At 41.9% G+C, this 15501-nt stretch overlaps 1 protein-coding gene across 1 annotated transcript; it reads left to right on the top strand.

Annotated features, from left to right (window-relative positions):
• Positions 1-536: 536 nt before the first annotated feature.
• Positions 537-14766, top strand: LOC126370829 (3'-5' RNA helicase YTHDC2-like). The gene is made up of 12 exons (XM_050015852.1): positions 537-885; positions 1545-1771; positions 2604-2705; positions 3791-3937; positions 4558-4705; positions 6990-7137; positions 7855-8030; positions 8409-8554; positions 9364-9505; positions 10837-13142; positions 13770-13900; positions 14607-14766. Exons 1-12 carry the CDS (start codon positions 672-674, stop codon positions 14764-14766), a joined length of 4047 nt encoding a protein of 1348 aa, XP_049871809.1. The 5' UTR covers positions 537-671.
• Positions 14767-15501: the final 735 nt, after the last annotated feature.

Below are 15501 nucleotides of genomic sequence, written 5' to 3'. Positions count from 1 at the left end.
TAATTATTTATTTACTTGAAACGAAAACATTCATTGTGCGTAGCACGGTAACTACGGAAAGCAAACTTACGCGTAACAAGGACCAAGTATAATCATAGAGGGGTATTTATTACATCTATCCACCGATCATTCGTCAACCATGTCTTTGTTTGTATTCAAACAAAAATTGTACTTTATTCATTACTGCACTGTGATCGTTATTTGTAGGGTCGTACATGATTGACGGAATACCGTGGGGTTTTCATGATTGACAAATGATTGATAGATGTAATATCTCATAGAGTTGAGCTGGATAAGTGGTACTTGTGTTGTGAGTTCGTTTGAAGAAATGTATGACGTATTTCGATTTCTGCAAATTAATGATTTATTTATACTTAATGTTACGTTACTTGTTATGCAAAAATAAAGTTTTAAATAAATACAAATTCATAAACAAATATGGCCAAACGATTTGACATACTTACGTAAGAACTCAATAAGAACTCTATTCATGCTACTGAGTGAGCAAGTGAGCGAGTCGCGAACGAGCGAGTTGAGAGCGACTTCGTTCGACTGTATTGTAGAAAAAAAAATTGCCTTCGCTCTATTCTTATTTTGCTCATGTAAACAGAAATTCGATGTAATTTCTAAATGGTGTCCTGTATTTAGCATTTTGTGTTATAGATATAGCTATGAGTTCGAAAAAGGGTAAGAGAAATTTAGGGAATAAGCATTTCCCGATCGCGGAGTCTGTCAGCATCGCACTGAAGATCCAATTGGATAAGTTTCTTGCTGACGAGAATGAGACGGAGCTGAAGTTTCCAACGTTCCTGTCTGCGCAGGAACGAGGCTTCATCCATGAGACCGTTGCTAAACTAGGGCTCAAGTCCAAATCGCGCGGGAAAGGTAAACATATTAAAAAATAAGTAGGTTACTTTGAGCTATTTTTTGAATGCTTTATCTTTACTTTCGCATGCATTAATGTATCTATAATTGGACTATTACATGAACTAATAAGTCACTACAACTTTTTATGTTGCACAATCTTTGTTAAGTGCTGTGATAGGGTACGTCAAGATTTTAGATATTAACACTTTATCTTTATGTAAATTGTTAGTAAAAATCTACTACATTTCAATAGCATATTAATTCATTTAGAAAGAAAGAAAGAACCATTTATTATATAGAGACCCCACATTAACAAATATAAAATAAAACATGGAATAACACATAACTTACAATCGAAACACAGTAAAAACAACTTACACAAGAGAGTACAAATAAATAGACAGTAAACATTAAGGCAAATTGTAATTGAGTGTACATACTGTTCAACAATGTTGGTGGTGTCTTTTATAAAAGGGCCTCATTAAACATAAGCCGCATCGCGAAACACGATGCTGGTATTCTGTGGACCCTGCTAAGTAAGGCACAGAAATTGTGTCTCCCACAAATACTTATCTTACCACTTATATCCTCTTGCAACCCAGATTTCCAAACACAAAAAAGGGGGTTTGGATTTTAAAAAGACTGGGCCATACAACCCTTATACTTCTGTGTTTCAGGTGTGAACCGTTACTTAACAATCTACAAGCGTGTTGGATCTAGTATTATTCAGAATGATGCTAAGCTTATTCTTGATTCAAACATGCGATGCAGTATTACAGAGCTATTCAATGCATTTCCCATCACTAGTAAGGAGAAAGACGATCTGAGTTGTTGTCTGGAGAAGGAGCGGAGTCCTCAACTTGCTCATAAGACCCTGGGACAGCTAAACAATGGAGTGGCCCAGGTAAACTAATATTTTTATTAAGAAAACCCTGACATGAGCCATGTCAGGGGCCATTGGCGGCTCAATAATAACCCTGACACCAAGGTTGATGAGGTTGGTATTCTCACAACCCACACGATAAGAAGAAGAAGAAGATTATGAAACAAAATGGCGCCTTAACTACATTTTTTTAATCAGGCTATGGATTTTACAAGATTATATGCCAACCACATTTACAATTCTTTAGTTATATTTATGACCAAGTTACAAGTCACTCTTGTTGGTGTAGCATTCTCCATTCTTGTCTAACAAAGGCCAATTTTTTCACTATCTTATAAGACATGGCATTCACCTTCTCTTTAATCTGTTTGAAGTAAGATCTTCTTGGTCTTCCCTTTTCTCCCTCCCTGGTTGTTGTCTCCCTTTCTCTTTTCTTGTTTACATGTTGTGTTGTAATAAGACATGACGAATTTATTAAAAACTTAGAAGGGAAGAGAGGATGTACTAAGTAGGTACATAAAATTGTTAAAAAATCCGTACAGTTTGAAGAATGTTTTTAAAGTTATTACTAAGTGAAATACCAGTTTAGTAATTTTGATTCAGGCACTTTAAAACAGTAGATACATTTTTATTCATTACACTGTGTAATCTAGATGTTCATAAACCTTTTTCTATCACTGTGTGAGATACTGTCTGACAGTATATTTGCCCGATAAGTTTTGGACAGCTACAAACAGACACTTAGATTTAATTCAAGATTTTTGCATCAGTTTTATTCCTTTGGTGCTTTTTTTGCCAAGACGTTGGTTGTATCGTGTGAAAATGAGATTAATTTGATTTATTTTTATTGCAGGTGCCCAATACAACTTACAACCCTGACCTGGTGAAGTTCCGGGAGAAACTGCCTGTGTATGAACAGAGACAGGAGTTGATCAATGCTATCAATCACAATCAGGTATGGTTTATTTTTTATTCTTATTTTAAACAATACTGGTGGGTAAGGATATTGGTCATGATTTTAGTTTTGCCAATATCCTTACCCACCAGTATTGTCTACCGGTTGAGGTCACGTCGGAGTATATCTACCTGGGGCATAAGATCACGCTAGGCAGCGAAAACCAAACCGCAGAAGTGGAGAAACGAGTCGCTCGGGCGTGGGCATCCTTCGGCGCCAACGCAAGTATATTACGTAGCAAGATGTCAATGCACTTAAAACGAAGAGTCTTTGAGCAATGTGTTCTGCCAGTATTCGTATACGGAGCCGAGACCATGACCCTAACTGAGAAATCCACAGAGAATCTCCGTGTTGCTCAAAGAGCAATGGAAAGAGCTATGCTCGGCATTTCCTTACGGGACCGGAAGAGAAATACTTGGGTTCGATCTAAAACCAAGGTTAGGGATGTGGTAAAAGTAATTGCCGAACGCAAGTGGAGATGGGCGGGACACATTGCTCGAATGAGCAAGGAAAGATGGACCCGGAGATTGTTAGAGTGGCGCCCACGAGCATTCACAAGACCGAGAGGAAGACCACCAATGAGATGGAAGGACGACATTGTCCGGCACGCAGGATATGGCTGGATGTCGATAGCCCAGGATCGTCGGAAATGGAAAAACATGGAAGAGGCCTACGTCCAAAATTGGATATAAATTTAGGCTGATATAGATAGATAGATTTTAAACAAGGCTTTGAACCTCAGTGATCATGCCAGCCTCATAGGTGCTGTTGTGTATGCTTTCAAATATGTATATCAAATATTTATATACATTCACCACCTGTTTTTTTTTAATGGTGATGCGGTTTCTGTGTAATGTTCCCTACTCACAGCGCGAGGCATACTACTTGGACGAATTCGTAGGAAAACGCGTCCAAGGTATGGTAGAACGATAGGACTAATAGCGAATTCCTGTTTGTAACATGAATGCCGTCGGTTTTACCAACCCGTTATAATCTGAGTGCCTTCAAGCATGATTTACCTTAGCCCACATCGTCACAACAAACGCGAGCCTATATTATTAAAAAAAAAATGATGTTATGTGCAGGTGATCATAGTGGCTGGCGCGACGGGGTGCGGCAAGACGACGCAGCTGCCGCAGCTGGTGCTGGAGCATTGTCAGGAGCGGCGCCAGCCCGCGCGGCTCTACTGCACGCAGCCCCGCCGCATCTCCGCTGTCTCCGTCGCTGAGAGGGTATACATACTGAAGCTTCTTCCTCAATTCAATTCAATTCTTTATTCATAATAAATATTTCGATGTGTAGGTACACATTCTATAAATTAAGTTACAATATTTCAATATTACATCACAATAAAATCATAATGTATAAATTACATCGCTATATTGTCGTCATCCTTATCTTATGTTATTGAGAAACTTAAATAATATTACGCATAGCAATAAATTTAGGAATAATAGTACGGCAACTCTCCGCTCCCCGCCAGCGGCTGGGCTAGGTTTACCTTACCCCCTCTCGGTTTTACTTTAGTCTTCAATCGCATGGAGACGACGATGATTTGTAATCAAGAAAAACGTAATAATTATTCCGACGTTTTATCATGTTTTGATTTATGATCCAAACATGAATTCGAAATCATTAGTAAATTCATTTACTGTACCTCAAGGTTGCCTGGAAGAGATTACTTAGCAATAAGGCCGGCTGTTGTACTATCTAACTGATTACAATTGTTTATTTTTAATATTTATTTTAAGTGCAATAAAGAGTATTTGTATTGTATTGTATTGCACGTTAGCTGTCACTTGTATACCTGGTTTTGTTGCACCATGTATTTACCTACAAATACCCCCTCCAGGTGGCGTTTGAGCGCATGGAGAAGATCGGGCAGTCAGTCGGCTACCAGATCCGCCTGGAGTCGCGCGTGTCCCCGCGGACCGTGCTCACGTACTGCACCAACGGGGTGCTGCTAAGGACGCTCATGGCGGGAGACTCCTCGCTAACCGGTATGTTACCTCTCACATTTTTTTTTACAGTCACTGTGGTCCGGTATTCCGGCTGGCTTCTCAATCGGGGAGCGTCGTTTCGAACTCCGGTACCGGACTTGCACCAATGAGTTATTAATTTATCTTAAATGCAGTTTTCACTATCACAGTTGGCTCGACCACTATATACGGCGATACGGCTCACCACCTATCATATTGGTCTAACAAATAGCTCGATAAGGTGTGCTGTGCATACTTAGTTCCAACTTTCTCTTAAACGTGGTGGCGGACAGAATTGACTGTCCCATTGTGAGGCATTGGATTGACATCCATCCATGTCTCACAATAGGTTTTGTCGTGCTAATTTAATATGTGCTTACTAACATAGTACCATCATAGTACCCTGTAGTAGTATGGTTAGTCCCTTACTAACCATTATGGATGTACAAAAGTCCGAAATAAAGTTTTATTTATTTATTTTATTTAGTTCATTTTGCGATGGTTGTACCTCTGACTACCCCAATTGGGATATAATCGTGAACTTATGTTTTTTTTTTTATCCAAGGCAGCCATGTTCGAAGAATGCGTGACTTACATCTTAGTGTCATGGGTTCGAATCCCGGACTTTAAACCACTGAATTCGACTTCGTGAGTTAGAATTCTTATTTTTTTATTTTATTTTATTAGGCACACCAACAGTTACTACAATAATTCATGTATAAATTACATTTCAAAAGACTTAAAACTAATTGCGTAACTAATTACAAGTGAGCACCGCATGCAATAGAAAAGAATATAATAAAAACAAACGATGTTTGTCACTCCTCAAACATTAAAAAAAAAATAATAAAAATAACAGACAAAAAAAAAAGTTAGATGATCGCCCAGCTGTTTAGTTAAATAAAATAGAATTACTAATTAAGAGTATACTCTCTCTACTAAGCTACTATACACCCGATCTAAGAATTTTTTTTTTATAACTTTGGTTCTGAAACCCGGCAGCGTATCAGCGAAAATATCAACATGTTTGGAACAGTCATTATAAAGCTTAGACATACGAGCTACGGGGGAGTTGGAACCCAGTACTGTTCTGCGACGCGGTGGATGAAAAATCATTACACGATATCTTGGAAGTCTGAATGGGATCTTAAAATTTATACTACCAAGTAATTGTGGGCAGTCAACCATGCTATGAATAATCTTGTACAAGAAAACCTTGTTTTTAAAATTCTTGTTTGTATCATAGGCATAATACCTACTTGATACGATCTATTGACAGAACAGCTTACCACCTGAGCACGATCTAGACCTGTTTTGTTGTAAAGTATCCATGATGCGACAAAAAAATGCGAAAACTTTCTTTGAGACACAAGTGACATATTACCCCTAGTTTGGGAACGTCAAATGTTTGTAGCTACTTTACTTAATTCTTGATTTTTATGATTGTAAAAGGGTAAATAACTTAGCCACTATTAGGTGGAGACTTGTTATTGTCTGGTTATTATTTTAGAAAATGTATATGGCCGTAAGTCTTCCTCAAAATAAATAAATAAATAGATAATTGATATCACGTGGTTTCCAATATTTATGTCCGGATAATGGCAATATGCTCGCCTCCTAATTCATGCCACTTAAATATAGCTGGCAAGGAGTGGTGTACGGTAATGAGCAATATCATGTACCCACTTTAGAACCCTGTCGCACTATCATATTTGACATTTAATGACGCTTACAGTTTAATTTGTCAAAAAAGTTAATGTGACATGGTTTCAGTGTACATATCGTGTACTCGTGACCGTACTATACACATCTACCTCTCGCTTTTCTACTCTGTCCAGTCATATCCGCCTTCACACATTTTTTTTCCATACACGTACGTACCCTACATATTTTGTCTCTTGTTTGAAATTAATAAAGAAAAATATATTTTCTTTTTCTATTATATAAAGCTTTTTCGAGGTATAAAATAAGCATTTGTTAGTTTTAAAATACTTATCCGAAAACTGTCAAGTTGCCAATTTAATGTATACGTATTTACAACCAGCCTCGGACGCTTTTCTTCGAGAAAGTCCTTAGCGAATGTTTTGTTTATACGATGTTAGTACAGTCATGAGCAATATAATGTACCCACTTTAGGACTCTGTCGCACTAACATATTTGACATTTAGTGAGACTTATAGTTCAATTTGTCAAAAAAGTGCATATTAATGCTCGTGACCGTACAACACATTGACTGGATATGTTTGGCACAAGTTCGACATGGTAGAGCTCGTGTACGGAAAGCTGACGGGTATTTTTTTCGCAGGCGTTACCCACATTTTCGTGGATGAGGTCCACGAGCGCGACAAGTTCAGCGACTTCCTGCTGATAGCGTTGCGGGACGCCCTGCCTCGCTGCAAGGACCTCAAGCTTATACTCATGAGTGCTACGTGCGACACGCAGATTTTCTCCAGGTGACCACATCTATGATATATCCCCCCGCGGCACGATGGTTGAGGATGGAGTCCCGACGTGCCGGCAGAGTAGTGGGATGATTGGTAACAACGGCGAAAATAGTAACACCAACAGGAATATCCAGTTTATTAAAGCACTTCACAAAGAAATTATAAGCATGCTTAGATATAAGATACAGTGAATAATTAATGATCACAATCCAAAGTTGCTCTTATGAAGGTCGGGGATGCATTGCGTCAGCGTAAAATGAAAGGCAATGCGGAATGGAATCAGAAGATTCAGACGTCGACAGCAACACCTTAATATGTTACGACAACAGAAGAAGATAACGATATATTTTTTAATTTATTTAGTAAATGTAAATTTGAGAATACAGTACAGTACAGCGGTGAAGGAAAACATCGTGAGGAAACCCACATTCCCGAGAAATGCATTTTCGGAAGTATGTCACCTAACCTGTATTGGGCTGGTTTTCCCTTCGCGGGTTGGAAGGTCACACAGGCAGTCGCTTCTGTAAAAAACCGGACCTGTCAAATCTTCCGGTTAGGTAAGCGAACCCTGTGAAAAACGGGATAATGCTAGGGATGAAGTTTGAGAATACAATTTTGATGCATAGCATCTTTAAACCAGGAGTGGTTTGTCTTGATGTTAGGTTTCCTGGCGTATGTGATTAGGGACTGTCAGTGTGAATAGCTAACGTATTCTTTTCCACCCAGGTACTTCAATAATTGCCCCGTACTGCGTATACCGGGGCGACTGCACGAGGTACAACGATACTACCTGGAGGACGTCCTGAAGATGACCAGGTACCGCACCAAGCGGATGCAGCTCGCCGAGACCGAGCTCAGGGCCAAGCTGCACACCAAAAACAGCTACTGGAGCCATCTTGAAGGTTAGATAGCTTTATCATCCACTTACAGATGCCTTTGGCAAGTTAATACCTTGGAGCGACATGGTAAAACAGCTTATTTCGGTCATGTCTTCAGGAATGTTGGTGATATTGGTGCAACTATCCATATGGTGACCTCAGCAACTATTGAGCCGCCAAAGGCCCCTGACATGGCTCATGTAACAACTTAATACTACTTACTTAAAGTAGGGACCGAGTGCTTAACACTCTTTGTAATATATTGAATACCGAATATTCGGTTTTGGTGCCGAATATGACGAATATTGAATATCAACTGAATATTCGATGCATCTTTCGTCATGATGATGCACATAGTTAACCTCCACATCCACATTACACCGATGTTCTCTTCCCATACAGGACAGAAGGCAGCCGAAGAGAGTGCAAGCACCAGCTCGAAAGAGAGTAAAGAAGAGAAGGACAGAGATAATGCTCCTCTCATGGAGCCCGCCATGCAGGCAGACATGGATGAGTTCCTGGAGGAGTGCTTCAAGGAGGGCAGCCTTGTGAGTCGAATAAACATAATACTACGCATTTATACTTTCTCTAACACAGTTCACTCGACCATTATAGACGGCGATACGGCTCACCACCTAATAATAATAATAATAATTCTTTATTTTATCAAACCTGCAAAACAAATACATTAAAGTTGATAACAATCTAGACAAATACATTTTGTAGCATCGTTAATGTGGGTAGAAAAACCAATGGTCGCCGCACTAAGCACAGCTTGTGTCGCGGCGACCGTACAGTACGATTACCATGAGTATGAATTTGTATCACGTTGGTTTAGCAAAAAGCTCGGTGAGGTGTGAGTACTTAGTTCGTCTCGCGATGGATGTACCTCTGACTACCCCAATTGGGATATAGTCGTGAGCTTATGTTTTTTTTAATCCATGACAGCCATGTTCGGAGAATGCGTGACTTATATCTTACTTGACATCATCATCATTGGCCTGATACGTCTGTTTCAGACGATTTATGACGTCATTGCATCGAAGAAATGCACTGTCATGGCTGTGCAAGCCAATCCTAGAGCGGCAAACTCTACCGCACACTCTTGACAATCCACTACTTGACGTAGTCGTGAGCTCGCGTGAAAATCAGTGTTGCCCTCTGGGTAAATTTTCACTGAACCCTGGCCTTTTTTGGTGAACTGCGGCACCCATATACCTTTATGTTTTCCAACTAAATATTAATGTAATGTGTGTATATCTTCATGTTGTAAATGTATATGTGTGTCGTAGATTTTACCTGAATAAACTTTTTTATTATTATTATTATGTTATGTGGCACATTCGTGTGTCCGCAGGACTCGTTCTGCCAGATCCTGTACATGTTCCTGTCGGAGGGCGCCCCGGTGGACGCGGCGGTGTCCGCCAGCGGCCGCACGGGGCTCATGGCGGCCGCCGCGCACGGCCTCACCGAGACCGCGCAGCAGATACTACAAATCGGTGAGATTCAATACAATATACACAATAGGCTAGTACTAAACGTCAAAACACGAATGTGACGTCATAAAGGTGACAAAATATCGCGCTTATTTTTACATTTTTATTATTAAAATTCGTAAATAAGTTTCAAGATTTTTAAGATTTTTTTAAATTGATAACAAGTTTACAATTTTCTTATTTACCTATTGTTGGAAATATTATTTATTTATTTACATATTCAAACACATTATCATAACAGGCCAGGCCCAATTCGATAATTGATTCGCCTTTAGATCTGTCTTTATTTAGTATTTAGAATTTCATAATTTATCTTTTCCCTAGGAAACTACCCAATTCTTTATTCAAATTCAAAAATATCTTTGTTCAGTAGGTAACATAGTTACACTTTGAATCGTCAATTTTTACATAACGAACGTCTCATACGCCTAAAACTACTGCAGCTTCTCACAATCTGTATAGCCGGGGAAAAGAAGCTGCAAGAAAAATTCGGCACAGAACCCTAGACGTTCTTTCAAATATTGCACAGAAGAAACGTATAAACTGACGGCGAGTCAACATCCACGTAGACGTCTCCGCACCGGTTCTTCCCAGGGAAAGATGCAAATCCTGTACATGTTCATAACACTGTAGATCATAGACATCTCTCTCTCTCTCTTTATTTAAGAGCTGCGCCCTTGTCGGTGGAGCAATCGCCATTTCTCTCTTTTTCCCGCCAAATCCTACACCTCCTGAACATAGACATGTAGCATATAAAATCCAGCACTAACCATCATTAAGAGTCACACTTTTGTCTGTATAGTATAAGTGCTTTATAACCATGTATGTTTGTACAATTGTAAACTTTACGTGAGCAGTTGTGCGTTCCCAACTTGTGCGTTCTAGCATTGTATATTCGCATCCATGCTACTTTTAGGGGAAAATAAGCCAGAGGTTTCCCTCTTGTGCTCAGAGTGTTCTACACTGAGTAGTACTAGGACACCTGGGTGGATAAAAAGGCCACATCGCAATAATTCATCTAAAAATGCAATATTGCTATTTGACATTTGCCCATATGTAAGTGGGCAATGCAAACAAATGTCAAATAGTAATTTTTAAACCCCTATTCTCAACCTTTGGGAAGTAGTCATAGTCAGGTTCCAGGTTACAGTCCGGTAACTTCCCCTTCCGTTTTGCAGTGGCGTACATTTTATCTGCTACCGTGTGGTTTGTGAGGTGAATCACCAGTCTCAGCAGCCCTGGTGTAAGAGTTATTATTGAGCGGCGTACTATAAAGTAATATATCGCGCATGAAATCCTATACTACAACATTAACTCCGTTTAATTTCATCCAGGCGCGGACCCTACAATAAAGGACAAGAACGGCAAGACAGCTTACGACTACGCTACGGACAACGGACACACGGAATGCGCCAAGTTACTCTCCACTTATAACCACGCTGAAGAAACGAAGGACCAAACTGAGGAAGAAAACGCAGCTGATAACTTCCTTCTAGACGTCTATCATCACACAGTGTCAGAAGAACTAATAGACCACGACCTAATGCTCGCTTTGATCAAACATATCCACATCAACCTACCCAAGGGATCCATACTGATCTTCCTTCCAGGATACGACGACATTGTGACTTTAAGAGATTTAATCCAAGGCTGTGCTGAAATGAACGCGATGAAATATCAGATATTTACGTTACACAGTAATATGCAAACGTTAGACCAGAAGAAGGTGTTCAACCCTTTGCCGAACGCTCGGAAAATTATAATTTCGACCAATATCGCTGAGACATCTATAACCATAGATGATGTGGTGTACGTAGTGGATTCTTGTAAAGTGAAGGAGAAGTATTACGAGTCGAATGGTGGCGTGTGCTCGCTGCAGTGCGTGTGGACGTCCCGCGCCTGCTGCCAGCAGCGCGCAGGCCGCGCCGGCCGCACCAAGCCCGGCCACTGCTTCCACATGTGCTCCAAGCGAAGGTTCAACACCCTCCCCCTCAACTCCGTGCCTGAAATCCTCCGCGTCCCCTTGCAAGAGCTGTGCCTCCATACTAAACTCCTAGCCCCCGGAAACACCCCCATAGCAGACTTCCTATCCAAAGCTCTTGAGCCACCATCGTTCCTCGCTGTCCGAAACGCTGTAGCCTTACTCAAGACTATAGGAGCTTTAACCCCGATGGAGGATTTAACAGAAATCGGTCAGCACCTCCTGGATTTGACAGTCGAACCGAAATTAGGGAAGATGTTACTTTACGCGTGTGTGATGAAGTGTTTAGATCCAATTCTGACGATAGTCTGCAGTCTCGCGAATAAGGAGCCCTTTCAGATCTCAATGAACCCGGAAAATAGGAAGAAGGGTAGTACGGCGAGGAAGGAATTCTCAGCGGAGAGTTACTCTGACCACATGGCGCTGCTGCGCGCGTTCCAGGCGTGGCAGACGGCGCGCGCCAACGGGACGGAACGAGCCTTCTGCTCCAAGAACCTCATCTGCGGCGCTACCATGGAGATGATCGTCGGATACCGATCACAGCTGCTCGCCCAACTCCGTGCGCTATGCCTAGTTAAAGCACGAGGCTCGGGAGACATCAAAGATGTGAACTTGAACTCCGAAAAGTGGCATGTGGTGAAATCTGTGTTAGTAGCCGGTTTGTACCCGTCAATAGCTCGAGTAGACCGAGACTCTTCGACTTTAAGGACTTCTAAAGAGGTAAAGGTGGCGTTCCACCCGAGCTCGACGTTGAACCGCGGCGGCGGATTCGCGGCGTCACAGAAATCCATACAAACTTTACCGACAGACTGGGTTGTCTTTGAAGAGATCTCGCGAGCGGGCCGGTTCTGCTTCGTGAGGTGTAACACGTTAGTTACTCCGCTAACGGTAGCCCTATTTGGGGGGCCTTTGAGGTTGCCTCCAGGGGCTTTGACCCAGCGGGCCAACCCGCCAGGGTTATCCAGTGACTCGGACAGTGAAGCGGATGAGAACAACTCATCGCCTGATACTGCAGTGCTGACGCTAGATGACTGGATGGCGTTCACAGCCGACGCTTCAGACGCTATTAGTGTCTACTACTTGCGACAAAAGCTCTGCGCTCTGGTCATCAGAAGAATGTCCAACCCAGCCAAGCCGATGACTCCATTAGACGAACAGATTCTAAGCACCGTCGTGCACGTGTTAGGATCGGAAGAAAAGAACGTAGGTTTGAACCAACCCAGTGGAATAGGGCAAAGACCGAAACCGTTAACAGTAGATTCTCCGAATTGGAGGATGCGCGTGGAGGACGAGCAGTATAGACATGACAATAAATTCTACCCGCAATATCAGAACCATAGTCAGCAACAGATGGAGTTTGGGAACAATTCATATCAGAACCAGCAGCAGTTTTACAGGAACGGGCAACGACCGGGGTGGAGGAACGACCAGATGCCCCAAGGGTTCAGCCCTCAGTCATACAGCGGCCCTAAAAGCCCGATATCTCCAAACGGGAAGACTTTGCTGGCGAATATAGAGAAGTACGCGGAGAACAATGAGAATAACGCGCGGTACTTCGTGGCGAAGGCGGACGATCTTCACGCAGTTGAGGCCGCTCAGAGCAGCGGCACGTTCCCCTTCTCACAGAACACCGCCAAGAAAATACAGAAAGCTAAACAGGTGAGTCTTTACAAGCTTTTATTTAACTTGCCTTGGTAATATGGACCGAAACTTGCAAGACAAGTTAATAGTACCGATTCTAGCAAACACGTAATTAATTCTTTCATGGACACAGTCACACATGACACGACTCACGTAACGACTACGTACTTTTATACGTTCGCATTAATGTGTGTTGTCAACAAGGCAACTGGCCAGGACATGACGTCAGTGGCCAGGAGCGATGCCAACCAGAGAGGTTAACACTTCCGAAGCGGGTTACCTTACCTTCGGGCAATCGGGTGATCACTCTGATGTCCTAACCAAAGTAGGGATCATAAAGTGATCTTTGTGTGATGTCCCCGCCGGAATTCAGGACATCTGGCATATTGTCAATTACTGGACCACAAACACATCCTAGACAAGTCACTTCATACATAACACCTCGTTTTACACAGACACTACACGTTAACGTTATATTAGGTACGATTGAAGACTAAAGTTAGACCGAGGGGGGGTGAGGTAAAGCTAGCTTAGCCGCTGGTGGGGAGTGGAGAGTTGCCGTGTTATACGTAGTATTTATTATTCCTTATTCTATGCGACGGAGGCAGTATAACAGGTGGTGTAATGTGATGGTGTCTTGTACAGGAGGGTCACCGCGTGGTGGTGTTCTTCTCCTGCGGCGCGCTGGCCAAGTTCGTGGGCTGCGCCAGCGTCGTGGACGCCGCCGGCACCCTGGAGTGGCTGCACACCACTCACGTCCCTTACCACATGCTCAGGTCAGTTTGCTAGCTTCTCTCGTGTTGGTTGATATTAATGATCAATTTTATTCTAAATTTATGCAGTTTAAAGTAAAATATGGGACTGAATTTTCGCTATATGTCAGACGTAAACAGGGTGTTATTGATATCGTAATGAAAATTTTGAAGGATGATTCTGAGTCGATATCAAGAGAAATTTTCCGTCGCAAAAGTATGGAATTGGAAATAATTAAAAAAGCATAAACATTTTCATGGAGTTTCCGACAGGAAATTCTACTTTATATTAACACAGAATCATGGTCTGAATCATTCCCCACAGTATTCGTTACGATGTGATTAACACTTGTATATTATGTTCGTTTGCCAATAGTGTAGTGGAACGCAAATATAACATAACTAATTGATATTGAGAGAAAGTAAGATTTCCAATACGAAAGGGATACTTTTTCATATAACTGTTTAGTGAAATGAAAAATAAGATTGGTTTTTGATCATCTTAGACTGGCTTCTATTTCTAGATTAGTATTTTAGGGTCGAATTAAATCCGTCAGCGCCTCATCGCGCCTGCCTATACTTCTATCCTTTAATACGCGGCGGAATTAACGAGGCGGTAGCGTACGGTCGCTCGCTCTCTCTCGCTCTAGCAAATGACGGTTCTGGGCAACAGAAAAGGACAGAAGTGTAGGCAAGGGCGACGAGGTGCCAGATGTGTGACCCCCCGCAGGCACGTGTCCAACGCGCTGTGCGGCGGCACGCGCGCGGCGGCGGCCCGCGACGGCGGCGAGCTGTGCGCCGGCGCCGCGCGCCAGCTGGCGCACGCGCATGCGCACGCGCCGCCGCGCCGGCGCCACGCGCGCGCCATACACAAGCACGCCGCGCACTAGCGCCCGCCGGCGTGTCCTGCGGTAGGTGTTGATCCCGACAGTGACACAGCGTCACTAACACCGTCACGAATACTGAGGGGAATGATTCGGCTCTTGACTCTGAATTGATATCAAAAAGAATTTTCCATCGCAAAAGTATGTAAAATATTAAAAAATACACAAAAAAAATCGTAAATTTTGTGACTGAAAATTCTACTTGATATCACCTTGGAATCATGGTCTAAATCAACCAGCAAAGCTTTCGTTACGGTGTCACTTACACTATGTATAACAACGCAGCTATTTTCCTCATTAGACAAGTTGAATCGTCCAGTTCGTGTCTACTGCCTAACCTGAAATTGACGTAGCGTGAAAGTATGTATAGATTACATTTGAAACCAGTATCTATTAGACTGATTGTATAGACATATTGTGCGCTCCTTGCCTTTTAGACTAAAGAAGGAACGGATGAATGGTATTATGTACATCTTTACTTCAAGGTATTCACTTTTTTACGTACAATGGAGCAGAAAAACACCCTACCTCGCTTCGTTCTTATCCGCGCACCGCATTTCAATAGTTATCTCAGTTAATTACGATTTAAATTAGATTAAACGCACGACACTACTTAAACGGTATATTATATTGTTTCATTTTTGCATGGATTGTATCTATCAATATATATTATTAAAGAGTTCCTATACGGCGTTCAGCACAAGTAATTAATTTGGGTTGGTCTCAGATTGGTGCTGATTC

Source organism: Pectinophora gossypiella, chromosome 11 (assembly GCF_024362695.1).
Source record: "Pectinophora gossypiella chromosome 11, ilPecGoss1.1, whole genome shotgun sequence".
Taxonomy (NCBI): domain Eukaryota; kingdom Metazoa; phylum Arthropoda; class Insecta; order Lepidoptera; family Gelechiidae; genus Pectinophora; species Pectinophora gossypiella.
Note: the sequence above shows the minus strand (reverse complement) of the source record. Positions and strands in the feature narration are given on the sequence as shown.